The sequence below is a fragment of the Lepidochelys kempii genome, chromosome 4, assembly GCF_965140285.1.
Source record: "Lepidochelys kempii isolate rLepKem1 chromosome 4, rLepKem1.hap1, whole genome shotgun sequence".
Lineage (NCBI taxonomy): Eukaryota > Metazoa > Chordata > Testudines > Cheloniidae > Lepidochelys > Lepidochelys kempii.
Genome location: NC_136383.1, coordinates 117,039,778 through 117,055,623, shown reverse-complemented (window position 1 = coordinate 117,055,623; position 15,846 = coordinate 117,039,778). Strand labels below are relative to the sequence as shown.

Below are 15,846 nucleotides of genomic sequence, written 5' to 3'. Positions count from 1 at the left end.
ACAGCTAATCACAAGGACAGCTTTTAGGGGGCTTGTGGGATACGGAAGGTCTGTTTAAATCAAGTATTTATGTAGGAGACAAATATTAGAGAGAAATCCACAGTGAGGGGGTGTGGTTTAACAGTTACAGCAAGGTAACAGAGGCTAAAGAGCTGTGCACATTAGATGCTAAGCTTAAATGCTGTGTAATCAGAAGATAAAAACGTATTAGGTTAACACACTGTAGTTGAGAAAAAACTTACAGCTGGTGCAAAATTATTTAGCAAAACAAAGCAAAATTAAATCATGGTCATTACATTTCAAACAGGATGTGTGCACTTACATTCACTGCTTACTAATCGTTCCAGCATTCTTCTTTGCTTCTGTACAGACTTTGGAACTGGGCCAGGTTGTTTTTCACCATCTGCTCAATAACAGAAGTTCACAACGTAGTCATTAAGCGAACAACCGACAACAAATGTCATGAGCTAAAGTAGCAAAAATATAGAAGACAGCAGCACCGCAAACCAATGAGATAAAAGTTTACACAAGGGCATATGCTACCAAGTCCTACTGTGGCAGACATCCTCTAAGAAGGCTCTACTTAGGGACAAGCAAAGCTGCCTCCAAAGCAGCTGTGATCCTTAGGGTCTACCACCCATTTGCAACAACAGGACACTGAGTGAGAATCTGCTGAATTCCTTGAAAGAACTGCATAGATTGAGTGGCAATACAAAGCTTATACTAAAAACAGAACTCATTTCATCATGTACTTTTTGAAAGTAGAGAAAGTGGCCGTAATAGTACATTTTGATTTTCAGCTACAGTGTTAAAAAGAGGAATAGTGTTTAGATCAGGAGTTCTCAAACTGGGAGTCGGGACCCCTCAGGGGGTCGCAAGGTTAACACATGGGGGGTTGTGAGCTGTCAGCCTCTGCCGCAAGCCCCACTTTGCCTCCGGCATTTATAATGGTGTTAAATATATAAAAAAAGTGGTTTTACTTTATTGGAGGGAGGCGCACTCAGAGGCTTGCTGTGTGAAAGGGGTCACCAGCATAAAAGTTTGAGAACCACTGGTTTAGATCATTAGTATATGCTTACTTTGTGATGCATTTTTAAGTTAGTAACTTCAAATATCTGGCAAGATACTCAGAGTGCTATGTTACTGATAAAATTAAAGTAAATAAGAGCATCTTTTTTCAAAAACACTGAGTTTTGATTAAAAAGTTAGTCATTTCTAATCTTTGGTGGTTCTCATTGGTACTTAAGTGAGTCACCATGCATAAGCAAAACTCCTGACAGCATATGAATCAGCTTTAAAGAGTTAGAGTGAGCAGCTGATAAAAGGTCATTATCACAACTATTTTTCCATGAATGGGTTACACACTTATTTATTTTATTTTTATATATAGTCATTTAGGTTTTAAAGTTGTGTTCTGCTTTTAATTTTGTGTTTTAGACAGGATCAGTTTCTTTTCTGGGGTACTAGATACCTACCTTCATTGTTAACTTGCCCAACATTCTCCAGCAGTTCAGAAACTGCTAACTGCTTCTTCTTCTTTGGATTTAATTTCCAATACATCACTAAGGCAGCTTTTCTCACAGCTCTCTCCAGATCAGTCTCAGATGATAATTTCTTCACTTCTTGCTCATTCTCAGAAGTAATGCCTCAAGAAAAGAAAGTGTATTAGATATTATCATCCCACATTTCAGGAAGAAGTGATGGACATGTCCACAATTTGTTATTTTTTTTTCACTTTAGTTCTAAGTTTTTGGACAAGTTGATTCACACGTCATCTTCTCAAGTTAACTAATTTTTTCCTATATTGTTCTGTGTCCAGGGCTTACCAACAAATATTATACATATCTTAAAATGTACAGTGCACTTTACGGATTGCATAAGATATGTTCCCTGCCACAAAGACTTTGTAATCTTGCCTGGAGACAAGACACAAGGACAACAGTACAGGTAAAAGATGACATGGATAGAGCACTGGTGATGAGGAAGTATTATGTAAAGAAGTGGGTTTCAAGAAGAGATCAGATACTTGGCAGACATGAGGAAGACTATTCCAAGCGTAGGAAGTGGGATGAAGGAAGGCGTGAATCTTGAAATGGGAGAATATGATACAGGGAACCAATTAGGCAAGAGGATTGAGAAGAATAAAGGGAGAATGAGAGGGACAGGAGAAGAGAAAAACAGCAGATATGTAGGTGGAGTGTGAAATTAACCTTAAAGGCAAGGATAAAGAGTTTCAGTGAGTTTTGGTAAGAAATAAGAATCTAATGAAGGAATTCAAGTACATGATTGACACAGATACTTCTATATGAAAAGTCCTATGTTGTCCTTTTAATTAAACTACTCTAACATTCGATCAGCAGCTGTTCAAGTAATTTTGCTCCAAATATACCCAGATTTTAAAGTATATTTTAACCTGTCTCTCCAATATTTTAATGGAGGATTATTTGTAGCTAAAATAGACTAAAAATATAAGAGTTAAAGCTCCTAAAGAACCCATACCTCTTCTGTCTGCTAAGCATCTCCGCAACAGCTTGACAGCTTCCCTTCGACCCTGCTTAGCAGCAAGAATCAGCCAGTCAACAGCACTACAGTTGTTGAGTTCTTCATCCTGATCTTCTGCTAATTTCAGGTAGTGTTTTCCCATCTAGAAAGAATGGCGAACAAACAAAATTCCTTAGCTATTTAAATACCTTCTGTTCTCTTTATCTCAGCGAGTGAAGGCTTTATCTGTGAAAAAGAAGGTCAAATAAGCTGACTCCAACACTGAGGCACACAGCTGTAAGTTGTCCTCAGCAAACTGGCTGGAGATCAACTTCCAGAACAAGATCAACTTCCAGAACAAGATGCAAGCAGAAGCAATGACTGATTTCTGGCACATTTGATGAAGTCAACAAAGGAGTTAACATTAGGTAGTACATGACTAAATGCAGCAGTGAACGCTAGTAATGCTAGACAGAAAGAGCAGATGCTAAGCGAATTCATTTTTATACAGATTTCAGAGTAGCAGCCTGTGTTACTGTACTGTGTTAGTCTGTATTCGCAAAAAGAAAAGGAGTACTTGTGACACCTTAGAGACTAACAAATTTATTTGAGCATAAGCCTTCGTGAGCTACAGCTCACTTCATCGGATGCATGAAGTGATCCAATGAAGTGAGCTGTAGCTCACGAAGGCTTATGCTCAAATAAATTTGTTAGTCTCTAAGGTGCCACAAGTACTCCTTTTTATACAGTACTGCTAGATCAACTTTAAAAATGCAAAATGAAGTGCCATAGCAAGGTATCAGAGATGGACAGGAATTTAGATGAAGTAATCTCTGTAGAGGGCCTTGATATGGTGGTTCTCAACCTTTTCGGAGTCAGGACGCATTTGAAAATATTTACAGCCTGTCGTGATCCGGTACATAATTTGGGGGTGAAGGCTCTGGGGTGGTTTCGGTCAGGTTCTCATAGCGGCAGCTCCTATGCTGTGTGGCTGGCTGGGCTTGGCTCTCCAGTCTGGGCATTGCAACCTCCGGGGTTGCACCGCATGTCCGCTCCGCTGACTGGACTCTGTGAGCGGAGTTGTGACCTGGCTTATGTGGTTGCAGTGCCACTTGCTCAAATTTGGCGTACCCACCATCATGACAGCTGAGTGCCTGGGGAAATCATCACGATGATGGTTACACATGAAAGGAAAATAACGCGACCCCCTAGAGTATCATACCATTATGAACCCCAAAATAGTGAATCTATGCTGTAGAACTGAATTGTTAATTATCCTTTTGAATGATTCTGCAGCACTAAACATCCCCACCTTATAAAAAACCTGAACTTCTCTTGGAAGGTTAGCAGGTCTGACTTGGGACCCAATTCTCAGGTTGGACGCACACAGGTGGATTCTTACACGACCAATCCACACAAATCCAGTTGCAGGATTAGGGCCTTTGGGATTAAATGTACACTTCATAGAATTGAAGCTACCAGAAAAAAATGCAAATAGGCAAGAGAACTCAGACCAAGTAAACCAAACTGACAGTGTACAATTACTACCCTGGCATACCTCAACTCAATGAAATGGAAAAGCACATTGATGCAGGAACAGATGAAAGAACAGTAAATGGCAGAAAGTCAAGAACGTAGCTTAGGTACAAGTACCATCACTGACAATTTGTCAACACCGCAGACAATGTTAGCAAGATTTATATGGAAGTTATTGCTTTGAACAAATTATGTGGCAATAAAACCTGTGCCAAGAACAGCTATTCCTACAGTGTGTTTATAGTTATAGCCACCACGTTTTTGACTAAATCCCAAAACAGCAACACTTAATACAGCTCTTCTACACATATCCCATAGTCCCAGAAACTGATATCTGCCAACACAAATCATGGAATCAGCCATAAGAATGACTATTGCACAAGGAACCACAGCCCAAGACTTGGGTTTTGTGACAGAGCTTTCTGTGTTAGGTACAGTAGCAGCATCTGTAAGTAGCTACCTTTTGAAGAGAACATTTTACCTTTATTTTGGTTCTAAAGATACATAAACTCTTGGAATTAGTGGGTTTTTTTTTAATTAATAGAAAACCAGACCAACCTATACCTAGCCTTTCCATGAAACTGCACTGATAGATGCAGTATGCTAGGCTGTGATCTGCCCTTTCTGAATGAGTATTGTGCAACAGTGGCTTTAAAATGAGATTTGTGATAAAACTTTTGCACAAATGTTTTCATTTTAAAGTTACCAAAATGTAAAATGGCTAGAACCCTTTTGACTTGAGCTGATTATAGAATATCCATTCCTGCTCATTCCAGCTTGTCAGGTAGTTTTAATGTTAACTTGAGGATGCTCTTTGTTTAGATCGTGAGCTAAAACTGGGAGGAAGAAAGAGGTACTTAGAACCAAATTAACAGTGTACATCTTCAGGTTACTCCTATAACATGAGCACACACTCCCTCATACTGCTGTGCTCTGCTAACTAAAACAGAGTGGTCACAACCAGTCAAGAGTGCAGAGACCCTGTACAGTAACAGACACATCACTGCCTCTTCTCCATTATGCAGTTCGGATTGTGGGTGTCTCATCTGCATAATTCTGTACAGTTATTTTTCCATAAAAGTACTGTACGCAAATTCCTGGAACAGAGTCTGAGAGAGACAGAGTGCAGGATTATTTCAGTATAATACTTACAGTGATTTGTCCAAGTTCATGAATTTTGAGTGATTTTTTCTCTAGTCAATTTTTTAGGCTGTAAGCAAGCTACAAATATCACTACCTCAGCTTTTCACTCACTTCTGCTGAAGATGCACACTCCTCACCCTGCCCCACCCTCACAATGGACACACTCTTGGCTATCAAACTGCCAAGAGAAAAATCTATTTAAATATTTTAAACAAGATTTTTTTTTTAAGTCTTGTTTTCCTCCTTCCTCTTGTCCCTCTCCACAGGACAGTAGGGCTCCAGGTTCCTAACTGATTTTTTGTTTATTTTGAGATGAACATAATTAAACCTGAAAACATACTGTGATCTTTAAGACAAGAGCCTTATTGACACGTAGGCATCAGAGGAGGGGGTATAAGGGTGGAGTGAACCAGGAAGGGTAGAGAGATGTCAGGTTTGGGGTTTTTTTAAACCAATTATCTTCTCCGTGTTTTGACAGCCCATTTTGCTTGTTATTGCTCAACTTTCATTTAAAAATGTTTAAAGCTGCAGTGCAACAGTAAAGTCTTCCTGACAAGAATGCAAAGACCATATTCTAGGTTAATAAACTCCTCAGATAATAGCCAATTTATTAGTCCAGAATATCATTAACCGGGACTGTGGCTTACTGTTATTTAAACAGGTTTTGATTTTATAGACGAAAACAGAGAAGGACTTTCCAGCAGTAACCCAAGGGTTCTGTTTATATATTTCTTACACTTCACGATCCCTTTTCCCGTTTACACAGGGTCAGCAGTGCCCATGACTCTATCACTCCTTCCAAACCCGCGTGTCCTGTCTTGGAGTTCCAGTCTTCTCTCTTCAAATTTCCCTTAAAGTCTCTCCAAAGTCAGTCTAATATATCCTTTCTTGCTGTCCTCCTCCTCCCACGCTTTCTTTAATGTTTGTTCTTCTCCCATTTTTATAACATGTCCAGCCTATTACTAGGAGTCCCAAGTTTATATTGCCTCTAATTTCTTCCATGTGCACTGTCTACCCTCTGCTTGCCTGCCATTCTCCTCAATATATTACTTTCTACTACTGTTCTCTTGTTCTCTTGTTCTGTTGTCTTCTTTTTTCCCCCATCTCCATAAGACCTACTGTTTCCAAATCAAACAGCAGGCAGGGATAAACACACACAAGATACAATTTTGCTTTCAGTTTGTTACTTAATTGCTGGTCCTACAATACTCCTACCACCTTTTTCACTGTCACCCCGGACATTGGGTTCTTTTCAGTTTTCAAGATCTCTTCGGGATGGCACTGTATAGTTCTCAAGTACAAAAATTCTTCTGATTCAGCTTCTCTCCTAAAACTTCAGTTAACAGCGTCTCTTCTTCCATCTTGCCTACATGCATAATTTCAGTTTTCTTTGGGTTCACCTTCAAATCATAATCTTCAAACCAACGTCTACTCTGATACCATATTTACCAATTCCTCTTTGCTGTCAGCCAAAATGGACAAATCATCAACACACGTTAGTTTTCTCTGTGTCTCCACAAGCTTTGTTCTACCATTTTAGCTTACATATTTCTTAATCAACTAGAAATTACAGGTTTTTGTTCTTTGCTGGAATTGGAACCAAATTGAGGGTTCTGGTGGCAAGGATCCTCCAAGTTCAAAATACCATTACCCACAAAGGTGTTTGGCTGTTTTAAAGGCCAGGAACTCTTCAGACTGCTCCCTTCTTGAGGCTGCCCTCAAATACCAGGGCTGAAGAACATGGGTGAAGTGTGCAGGATGTTTGCACCAGTTCTAGAGATTATTTATTTATTACTATTATTATTATTATTTTTTACTATTCTGTTGGGATATCTCCCACAGTGCAGCAGCACTCAGATATTCTCACTCCTGACCCCCATCTCCAATTTTCTCAAATGTCATTACTTCTCAGCTTAGAAGGGCCATTTGTGAGGGTGAGATGACAGTACAGTCTCAGTGTCGTTCAGGCCTTGTCTATACTAAATTAGCCCATCTGTTTGACCATGTATATGTTTCTACTGATTTAATTAAAGTCAGTAATTTAACAAGTTTAGCTGAAGTGATTTAAAGTGAGGATTAAACTAGTTTAAGTGCAACTCCATTAGGTGCTTGTTCCGGTTTAGTTAGAATTTTAACCTGATCTAATGAAACCGATGTATTTTTTTAGTATAGAAAAGCCCTAAAACTGCTAACAAATTTCTTCAGGGACAGAATTAAGATCAACTCAATTCTCGTAGGCCACTGAACAGCCAAATGGTAGCTAGTACCTAGAGGGTTTTTTAAATGCATTTATTCAGCATAGATGAGGAAAGTTATAGAAAGATCTCAACCCTGTGTACATGAATGCCCTTACTAATCCACCATACCAGGAAACATACTTTGTACATTTTCAAATGACCCAAGGTTGGTGCTGTTGAGTCATTTGGAAACCTTGCAACAACTCAGTTACATTACTCTAGTATTATTCATTTTTTGTATAGTCGTAGTGCCTAGGAGCCTTAGTGCTGAATGAGGTTTGCATTTTGTTCCAATGGTAACAAATTAAAATCAAAACAGTATCCAACAGTCACTATATGGACACTTCCCTCTTCTCTCATTGTATTAGACACTGGACAAAAAACAAATGACATTCCCGGCCCCTAGATGCTTACAATCTATAATTAACTTTCACATCTACCCCAAAGGCTGGTACTGGACTGGAACTTGGGAAATCGGATATCCTTCCTAAGGAAGGAACATTCCTCCAGGCCAAGAAGCTATTTGGCATCTCTCACTTTGAACAACTTAAAATTCTAACAAAGGATGTAGTTCAACTGAACAGTTTTTGGAAGAGATAATAACCCCACAAGAGTTGGAAGTGTGTGGTAACGTTTTCTGAATTTAAACCACAACAATGCTCGATGAAGTTTCGCCAATGTTCAGAGATGTTCAAAGCTCTTTCCAGTGCTCTCTACAGATATGATTTCAGAAAGAGCTAACAAACATTTATTTTATCTATTCATAGTCAATAAATGGCCTCTAAAGAGTATAAAAAAAAAGTAGTGACAATGTATAAAATTACCTCCGTCTGGGCTTTTGGTTCTCCAGCTTTGGCCTTTTCAAGCAGATCCTCAAAAAGTACTTCAGGTTCCTCTTTCATGGCTTCTACAAAGCAACCCAAGAAGAAAACTGATTTATTAGCAATATTCAATGATTTTCATGAGTCCTCAGTGCATTTGGCTAGAGAATTCAAGGAGCACATCTAAATATAGAGCTTGATGTTTTATAGAAACAGCAATGCAGTTCTACCAAGTTATTACATTTATAGCTGCAATTACTCAAACCTTAATAATTTTCACTGGAATGCTACACAAGATGCAAAATTTTCATTTAAAAAATCCTTTAAGATAATATGAAATTCAATTATTATGTTAACCAAGAAGTGTCTCAGAAAATATAAGTGTTATTTGGCATCCCTTACAAATATTAACCCATATTTGTAACACTATCCCAACTACTTATATAGGATAAAATTGTCAATTAGAAAAGTTTTCATTATATATGATAAGCATCTGCATTTGTATTTAATACTACTATGGCTTGTCACTGTTCAAACCCAATAAGAAAAACATAAAAAAAATAAAAAAAAGTTCCTGAGCCCTTAGGAAATTTGTTGTTCTGGGCAGAAACAGGGCCTTTTAGAGTGTTATGAATCTGAGGAATGAGAAGCTACTCTTCAAAAACACATTCAGTGCATTTGAAAGGTCAGTTTTTTAATCCTTGGAGTAAATGAAACACCAGTATCAATGTCTTTTTCTTTTTAAAGAACTCATTGTTTTGTATCCTGTCTCACATTTCTGTTTGCCTCCCCATTCTTTTCCATATTTACCAGATCAAAGTGATTTTTAGCTTTCATTCCTAAAAAGAAAAACAGTGCTGCCCACGTACCGAGCCAAAAACAAGGTAATCAGGTTTCTGCATGATCTTAACTTATTTTGCGTTTATTAGGAATCCCATGACCCGATTTATCTTGTGAATGATGAGCTACAGCCTTCTAGTTGCTTGGAAAAGTTGAAACTTGGTAGAACTGAGAACGCTCTGTAAGGATGCATCTTAAAAATTCTCACTAATTTGATTTCAAATATCAAGCGTCAAAAAGTAGACGCTCAATATGCATGTGAGTGAGAGATTAGGGTGGGGAGGGGAGAAAGGGTTGGAAAAATTACCACTAATTCACAGGAAGTAAAGCACCTTTACTAGCCAGCCCAGAACTGTAGCCTAGAACTGGGTGGGAAGAGTTTCCAAAAAAATTTCTAGTTACTCAGTGGGATGAAACAGACCTTTCAACATTTGTCATGACAAATGAAAGAGACCTTCCCCTCCTCCCCGCAAAACAGCCAATAGCCCAGTGATTAGGGTACTCACCTGGGATGTGGGACACCAAGGATCAAGTCCTTGCTTTACCTAACTTGTATCAGGGACTTGAACCTGGGTTATCTCCCATAACCCAGGTGAGTGCCCTAGCCACTAGGCTATTGGCTATTCTGGGGGCTCTCTCGCCACCTGACCCAAGCAGCCTTCCTGTTGAAAGTTTTGTAGAAATTCATTCACAGATTCCAAGGCCAGAAGGGACCATTGCACTCACAGGACACAGAGCTTCCCCAAAATAATTCCTAGAACATATCTTTTAGAAAAAACCATTCCATCTTGAATTAAAAATCGTCAGCGATGAAGAATCTACCAAAACTCTTCGCAAACTGTTCCAATGGTTAATTACCCTCACTCTTAAAAATCTACATCTTATTTCCAGCCCGAATTTGTTTAGCTCCAACTAGCAACCATTGAACTGTGTTATACCTTTCCTTGCTAGCTTGAAGAGCCCATTATCAAATATTTGTTCCCCATGTAGATACTTAAAGATTGTAATCAAGTCACCTCTTACCATATTTTGTTAAGCTAAATACACAGACTCTAGGACCTCAATCTAAGGGCTTGTCTATACTGTACGCTAAATCAGCGCCACTGCAATTGATGCAACAGCGTTGATTTATCGGGTCTGGTGAAGATGTGATGAGTCGATGGGAGAGCACTCTCCCATCGACTTCAGTAGTCCATCTCCCCAAGAGGCAGAAGGTAAGATAGCGGGAGAGCGTCTCCCACCAATACAGCACGGTGTAGAAACCACGTTAGGTTGATGTAAGCTATGTCGCTCAGGGGGGTGATTTTTTCCCTCCCCCGAGTGATGTAACTTACATTGATTTAAGCGGCAGCGTAGACCAGGCCTAAGACAAGTTTTCTAATCCTTTAATAGTCCTTGTGGCTCTTCTCTGAACCCTCTCCAATTTATCAAATCATTCTTGAATTGCGTGCACCAGAACTAGACAGTATTCCAGCAGCAGTCACACCAGTTTCAAAATAACCTCTACTTCTACTCAAGATTCCCATTTATGCATCCCTAGATTGCATTAGCTTTTTTGGCTAGAATCATGCTGGGAAGCTCATGGTCAGTTGATTATCCGCCATTACTGCCAAATCTCTTTCAGAGTCACTGGTTCTCAGGATATAGGATGGGGGACTCTAAGTATGACCTACTTTCTTTGTTCCTAGATGCAGCTAAATGTAAATGTATCCATTAAAATGCATATTGTTCACTTGCGCCCAGTTTACCAAATGATCCAGATCGCTCTGAATCAGTGAACTGTTCTCTTCATTATTTACCACTCTCCCAACTTGTGTCTCATTTGCAAATTTTATAGTTTCTTCCAAGTCATTGTTAAAACTGAAATAGTGTAGGGCCAAGAACTGATCCCAGCGGGACCTCACTGGAAATACACCCACACAATGACGATTTCCCATTTGCAATTACTTTTTGAGATCTGCTAGCCAAATTTTAATCCATTTAATGTCTGCCATGTTATTTTTATATCATTCTTGTTTTTTTAAGCAAAATGTTGAGTGATACCAATTCAAATATTTGGAGAAGGATAAATATATAGATTCATAGATATTTAGGTCAGAAGGGACCATTATGATCATCTAGTCTGACCTCCTGCACAATGCAGGCCACAGAATTTCACCCACCACTCCTACAAAAAAACCTCACACCTATATCTGTGCTACTGAAGTCCTCAAATCATAGTTTAAAGACTTCAAGGAGCAGAGAATCCTCCAGCAAGTGACTCGTGCCCCATGCTACAGAGGAAGGTGAAAAACCTCCAGGGCCTCTTCCAATTTGCCCTGGAAGAAAATTCCTTCCCGACCCCAAATATGGCGATCAGCTAAACTCTGAGCATATGGGCAAGATTCATCAGCAAGATACTACAGAAAATATGATAACACTATTAGCTATATCAACCAAACTTGTAATCTTATTTAAAAAACAAAAAAAAACCCCACAAAATCAAGTCAGTTTGGCAGAATCTATTTTCCATAATTTGCATTAGTTACATTACCCTTCTTTAATTCTTTATTAATTGAGTCCTAAAATCAGCCACTCTATTAGCTTGCCAGGGATCAGTGTTCGACTGACAGACCTATAATTCCCCAGGTCAGCCCATTTACCCTTTTTAAAAATTGGCACAACACTGGCTTTCTTACAGTCTTTGGAAAATTCCTCAGTTCTCCACAACTTATTAAAAATCAACATTAATGGTGGAGCAAGCTCCTCCACCAGCTCTTTTAAAACTCCTGGATGCAGTGGACCTGCTGATTTTAAAACGTTTAACTTCAGTAGCTGCTGTTTAACATCCTGCAGAGATACTAGTGGAATAGAAAGTGCAATCACCATATGTTTAGATTACATACTCTGGTTTTTTCCCCTCAAATACAGGACAGACATGTTTATTGAACACTTCTGTCTTTTCAGTATTATCATCAAAAATTCTACCACCATTTTCATCTAGTAATAGACCAATACCACTGCTGGATTCTTTTTGTTCCTAATGTATTTTAAAAACTCCTTATTGTCCTTAACTCTGCTGCCCATAGATTTCTCTTTATGTCTCTTGGCTTCCCTTACCAATTTTCTAAAATTCCTAACTCCTGATATATACTCATAGCTATTAACTTCCCCTTTGTTATATATTTTTCAATAGCTGCCTTCACTGTCTCTCTAAACCAGGCCAATTTTTTAACCAACATGGCCCTCCTTTCTCAATTGTAGGACTGTAGCTTTTTGGGTATTTAGTAAGGTTCTTAAATGTTTCCAATTATCATTCAAATTTTTCTGCTTAAGTTATTCCTCCTAGATGATTTGACTCTCAATTGTTTTTAGCTCTGTACAATTGGCCCTATTCAAGCACCACATATTATTGCTCTGGACTTTATTCTGCTGGTTTATTATAAATGCAGTCAAGTCACGATCACTTGTACCTAACCTACTGTTGAGAGCAAAAGCATATTTTGGCTTATAGAAGACTGCTGTGAATGTTAAAACTGTTCTGATAACATTTAACAGAGTAAACATAGGTAAAACTGCACATGTAAGAAATTGCAGAGTAATCATGTCTGTGAATTAAAAATAAATAAAGTCGTTACAAAGCTAGAAAAGATGGGTTTGAAATAATGCTAAACCTGTATTGACAGGGAAAAATGTTAACATGCAAATGAGACACTAATACAGATATATAAGAAAAGATAACAAAAAAAAGTTATAAATTTTGTGTAACAAAAGGGAGGTTGAAGCTGTATTGTCCAGTGCTGGAGGTTACTGAGATCGTCCTGATGAGCCTTCCACTTGTAAGTAACTGATTACCACTTCCTGAAAGGTTTGCCTTAATAAAGATTTGTTAAACTCATCTGCTGAGTTTTGTTTAACAAATCTTTATTAGCAGATGAGTTTAACTCATCTGGGAGTCTCAAGCTAACATCCCAACGAACCAGGCAGTTTGCAGATTGGGCTAACAGCCAGTATCCAAGGAACCACAACCTAAGGCAATTGATGGGGTTTAAGCAACGATGGAATTGCTGGGGAAGATATGTAAATGAATATCTGGCCAGACACGGTAGGGGTCCCCTTAAGGAGGTGGACATTCTCACAAGCCAGAATCTGTTTGAAATGGTGGCTGACGTGCTCGAAAGCAATTTTTCTGGCAACCAAACGGTTGCCAAGAAAAGGATAGAAGCTGCAATAGCTCAGGGTTGGGTAATGACAGCCAGAGCTTTTGTGAAGCAAAATGAAACACTGACACTAGAAGGTAGAAAGAAATAAAACGCAAGTTAAAGAAATGCAGAAGGGTGAGACACAAGAACTGAGAGACAAGGCCACTGAGCTATGGGGTGCTACAGTGTATAAGCTGAGGCTTTGATTGAGGAAGCTGAGGAACATGAGAAGCAGAACAGGATTCTGCAAGTACTGCTGGAAACAGTGCCACTGGAGAATACAGAACTGACAGGAACTCAATCATCGAGACTTTTGGATGGAGAAATCATTAATGTGGACAGTGCCGTACTATCTAGGGCTCCACCACCTCCTTATATTACACTTTTTCCTTCCTTAAGCAATCTGGACTCTAAAGCTGTCCCTATGGCACTTATAATTCACATCCACAGTCCAAACAATCGGGGTTGTACATGTACAGAGATGAAGGTTAAAAATTTTCATCAGAGGAGATAGACTGACTGAACGTACTGGAGTAAAAATGCCTCCTGCTCCGGAATCGAAGCAAGATGATTACCCATGGCCAGAAACAGAACTTAACAATGGACTAATGATAAATCGTGAACATTAGATTATGTATAATAATGTTCAGTACCAAATGATACCTGTTGTATTGAATTTAACCAATTTTAACATTACCACAGCATCTCGGTCTTATTCAGGGGAAGATAGAAGAGATATAGGAACAGTACTAGGAGTTGGGGCATTGGGAACATCAGCATGGAATCACATGAGTACTACAGCATTGTGGGAAGAAAATCAGAAAATGAAAGTTCAAATTACAAAACCTGTTACAGTTAAACAAAGCAATGAGTATATAGGGAAGGATTTAAAGCATGTTCAGGAAGCTAGTATAACAGGACATCTGATTAGGGAAGTAGAAACAGCTAGCAATGAAATAGTGTGGGGGGGAGGGGATCACAAATCATCCTAATATATCAAAGGCAAAGACATGTTTCATAATACAGGAACTATAGGTTGACTAAAGGAAATTCAAGGTGGGGAAATGCCTGGGTTCATAACAAATAAGATGTAGGAACAATGGACCCAAAAAATAAAAGAAAAAAAGAAAAAAGGAGTAGATGGGTGCCAGATTAGGCGCTAATCAAGAGTCTATTATGCATAGAAAAGATGCAAGTTAGACGAATCATGGATCATTCCTATGGTACTAGCAGCACCAAGTGAGGCATTAAGCGTGTATAGTGTTCAGATCATAGATATACTGGAACCTATCATGGTTAAAGGAATATGTCTCACCCTCAGATACTGTTAAGGATGGGCTAGGGGAGTCGGGAAAGCCCCAGATTCCTCATGTTGTTCCAAGAGGTGTGGTACATCTGGTTATGTCGTGATGTACTGCAGAGTGCATTCCAGCACATAGGTTCACCTAGGATGAAGAAACCTGAAATTGCATAATATGGCTGAGGCAATAGGGAACAAGGTCCAGCAAAGGCTGGAGAAGCCAAATATTGGATAACCTAGTGGGTCAGATACTTCTAATATGGGACACAAACATGTTGTTATGACTGGCCACTGTTCCGCTTAGTTCCAAGAAAGATAACCAAAATAGTGGATAAGGTAATTTTTCCAATTCCCCAGCATGAAATCCACAATGTATCAGCTGAAGCTGATGCTGCCCTAGACTCTGTGGTACAGCTAAGCAGAGACTTCCCACCATTGCATTTAAATGTGCAGTCCTTAATGAGCAGACATCCAGAACATTAATTAACCTTAAGATAGGAGAGTTGAAATATTCAAAAAGTGACATAAATACACTGCGAGATGCGTTAGCATACAATACTGAGGGAACATATGTGGATATAAATGATATCAATGGGCTTTGTAATTGTGCAAGCCATACTAATCGTGGTGTTCAGTGCATTGATTTGAAAGTATAGGAGGTTGGTTAGGCAGTTGGAAAAAAAAAAAAGATGTATATGAAATACAGGCTTTGCTGAAAACAGAAAGGAGTCTATGGCTTCATGGTGGGAAGTATTGGGAAGGGAGGCATATTTAGGCCTTATAGAAGTCTGCAGAGAATGTTAATTTTAATTTTTAGTTCTGTGATCATTCCTCTTTATTAGACCTTGTCCTAACAGAAAGAGCGATGTAGTGATGGGAGTCTGCTATAGACCACCGGACCAGGGGGATGAGGTGAATGAGGCTTTCTTCCGGCAACTCGCAGAAGCTACTAGATCGCACGCCCTGGTTCTCATGGGCGACTTCAATCACCCTGATATCTGCTGGGAGAGCAATACAGCAGTGCACAGACAATCCAGGAAGTTTTTGGAAAATATAGGGGACAATTTCCTGGTGCAAGTGCTGGAGGAGCCAACTAGGGGGAGAGCTTTTCTTGACCTGCTGCTCACAAACCGGGAAGAATTAGTAGGGGAAGCAAAAGTGGATGGGAATCTGGGAGGCAGTGACAATGAGTTGGTCGAGTTCAGGATCCTGACACAGGGAAGAACGGTAAGCAGCAGAATACGGACCCTGGACTTCAGGAAAGCAGACTTCGACTCCCTCAGGGAACTGATGGGTAGGATCCTCTG

At 39.3% G+C, this 15,846-nt stretch overlaps 1 protein-coding gene across 5 annotated transcripts in view; it reads right to left on the bottom strand.

Annotated features, from left to right (window-relative positions):
- WFS1 (wolframin ER transmembrane glycoprotein) overlaps positions 1 to 15,846 on the bottom strand; it is a 52,080-nt gene that overhangs the window by 11,505 nt on the left and 24,729 nt on the right. For all 5 annotated transcript variants that reach the window (XM_073342555.2, XM_073342559.2, XM_073342557.2 and 2 more), the window contains 4 exons: positions 8,222 to 8,304; positions 2,500 to 2,644; positions 1,476 to 1,646; positions 323 to 403 (listed from right to left, as the gene is read on the bottom strand). In XM_073342555.2, the coding sequence (XP_073198656.2) occupies positions 323 to 403; positions 1,476 to 1,646; positions 2,500 to 2,644; positions 8,222 to 8,304 (480 nt within the window). The remainder of the gene's footprint in view (positions 1 to 322; positions 404 to 1,475; positions 1,647 to 2,499; positions 2,645 to 8,221; positions 8,305 to 15,846) is intronic.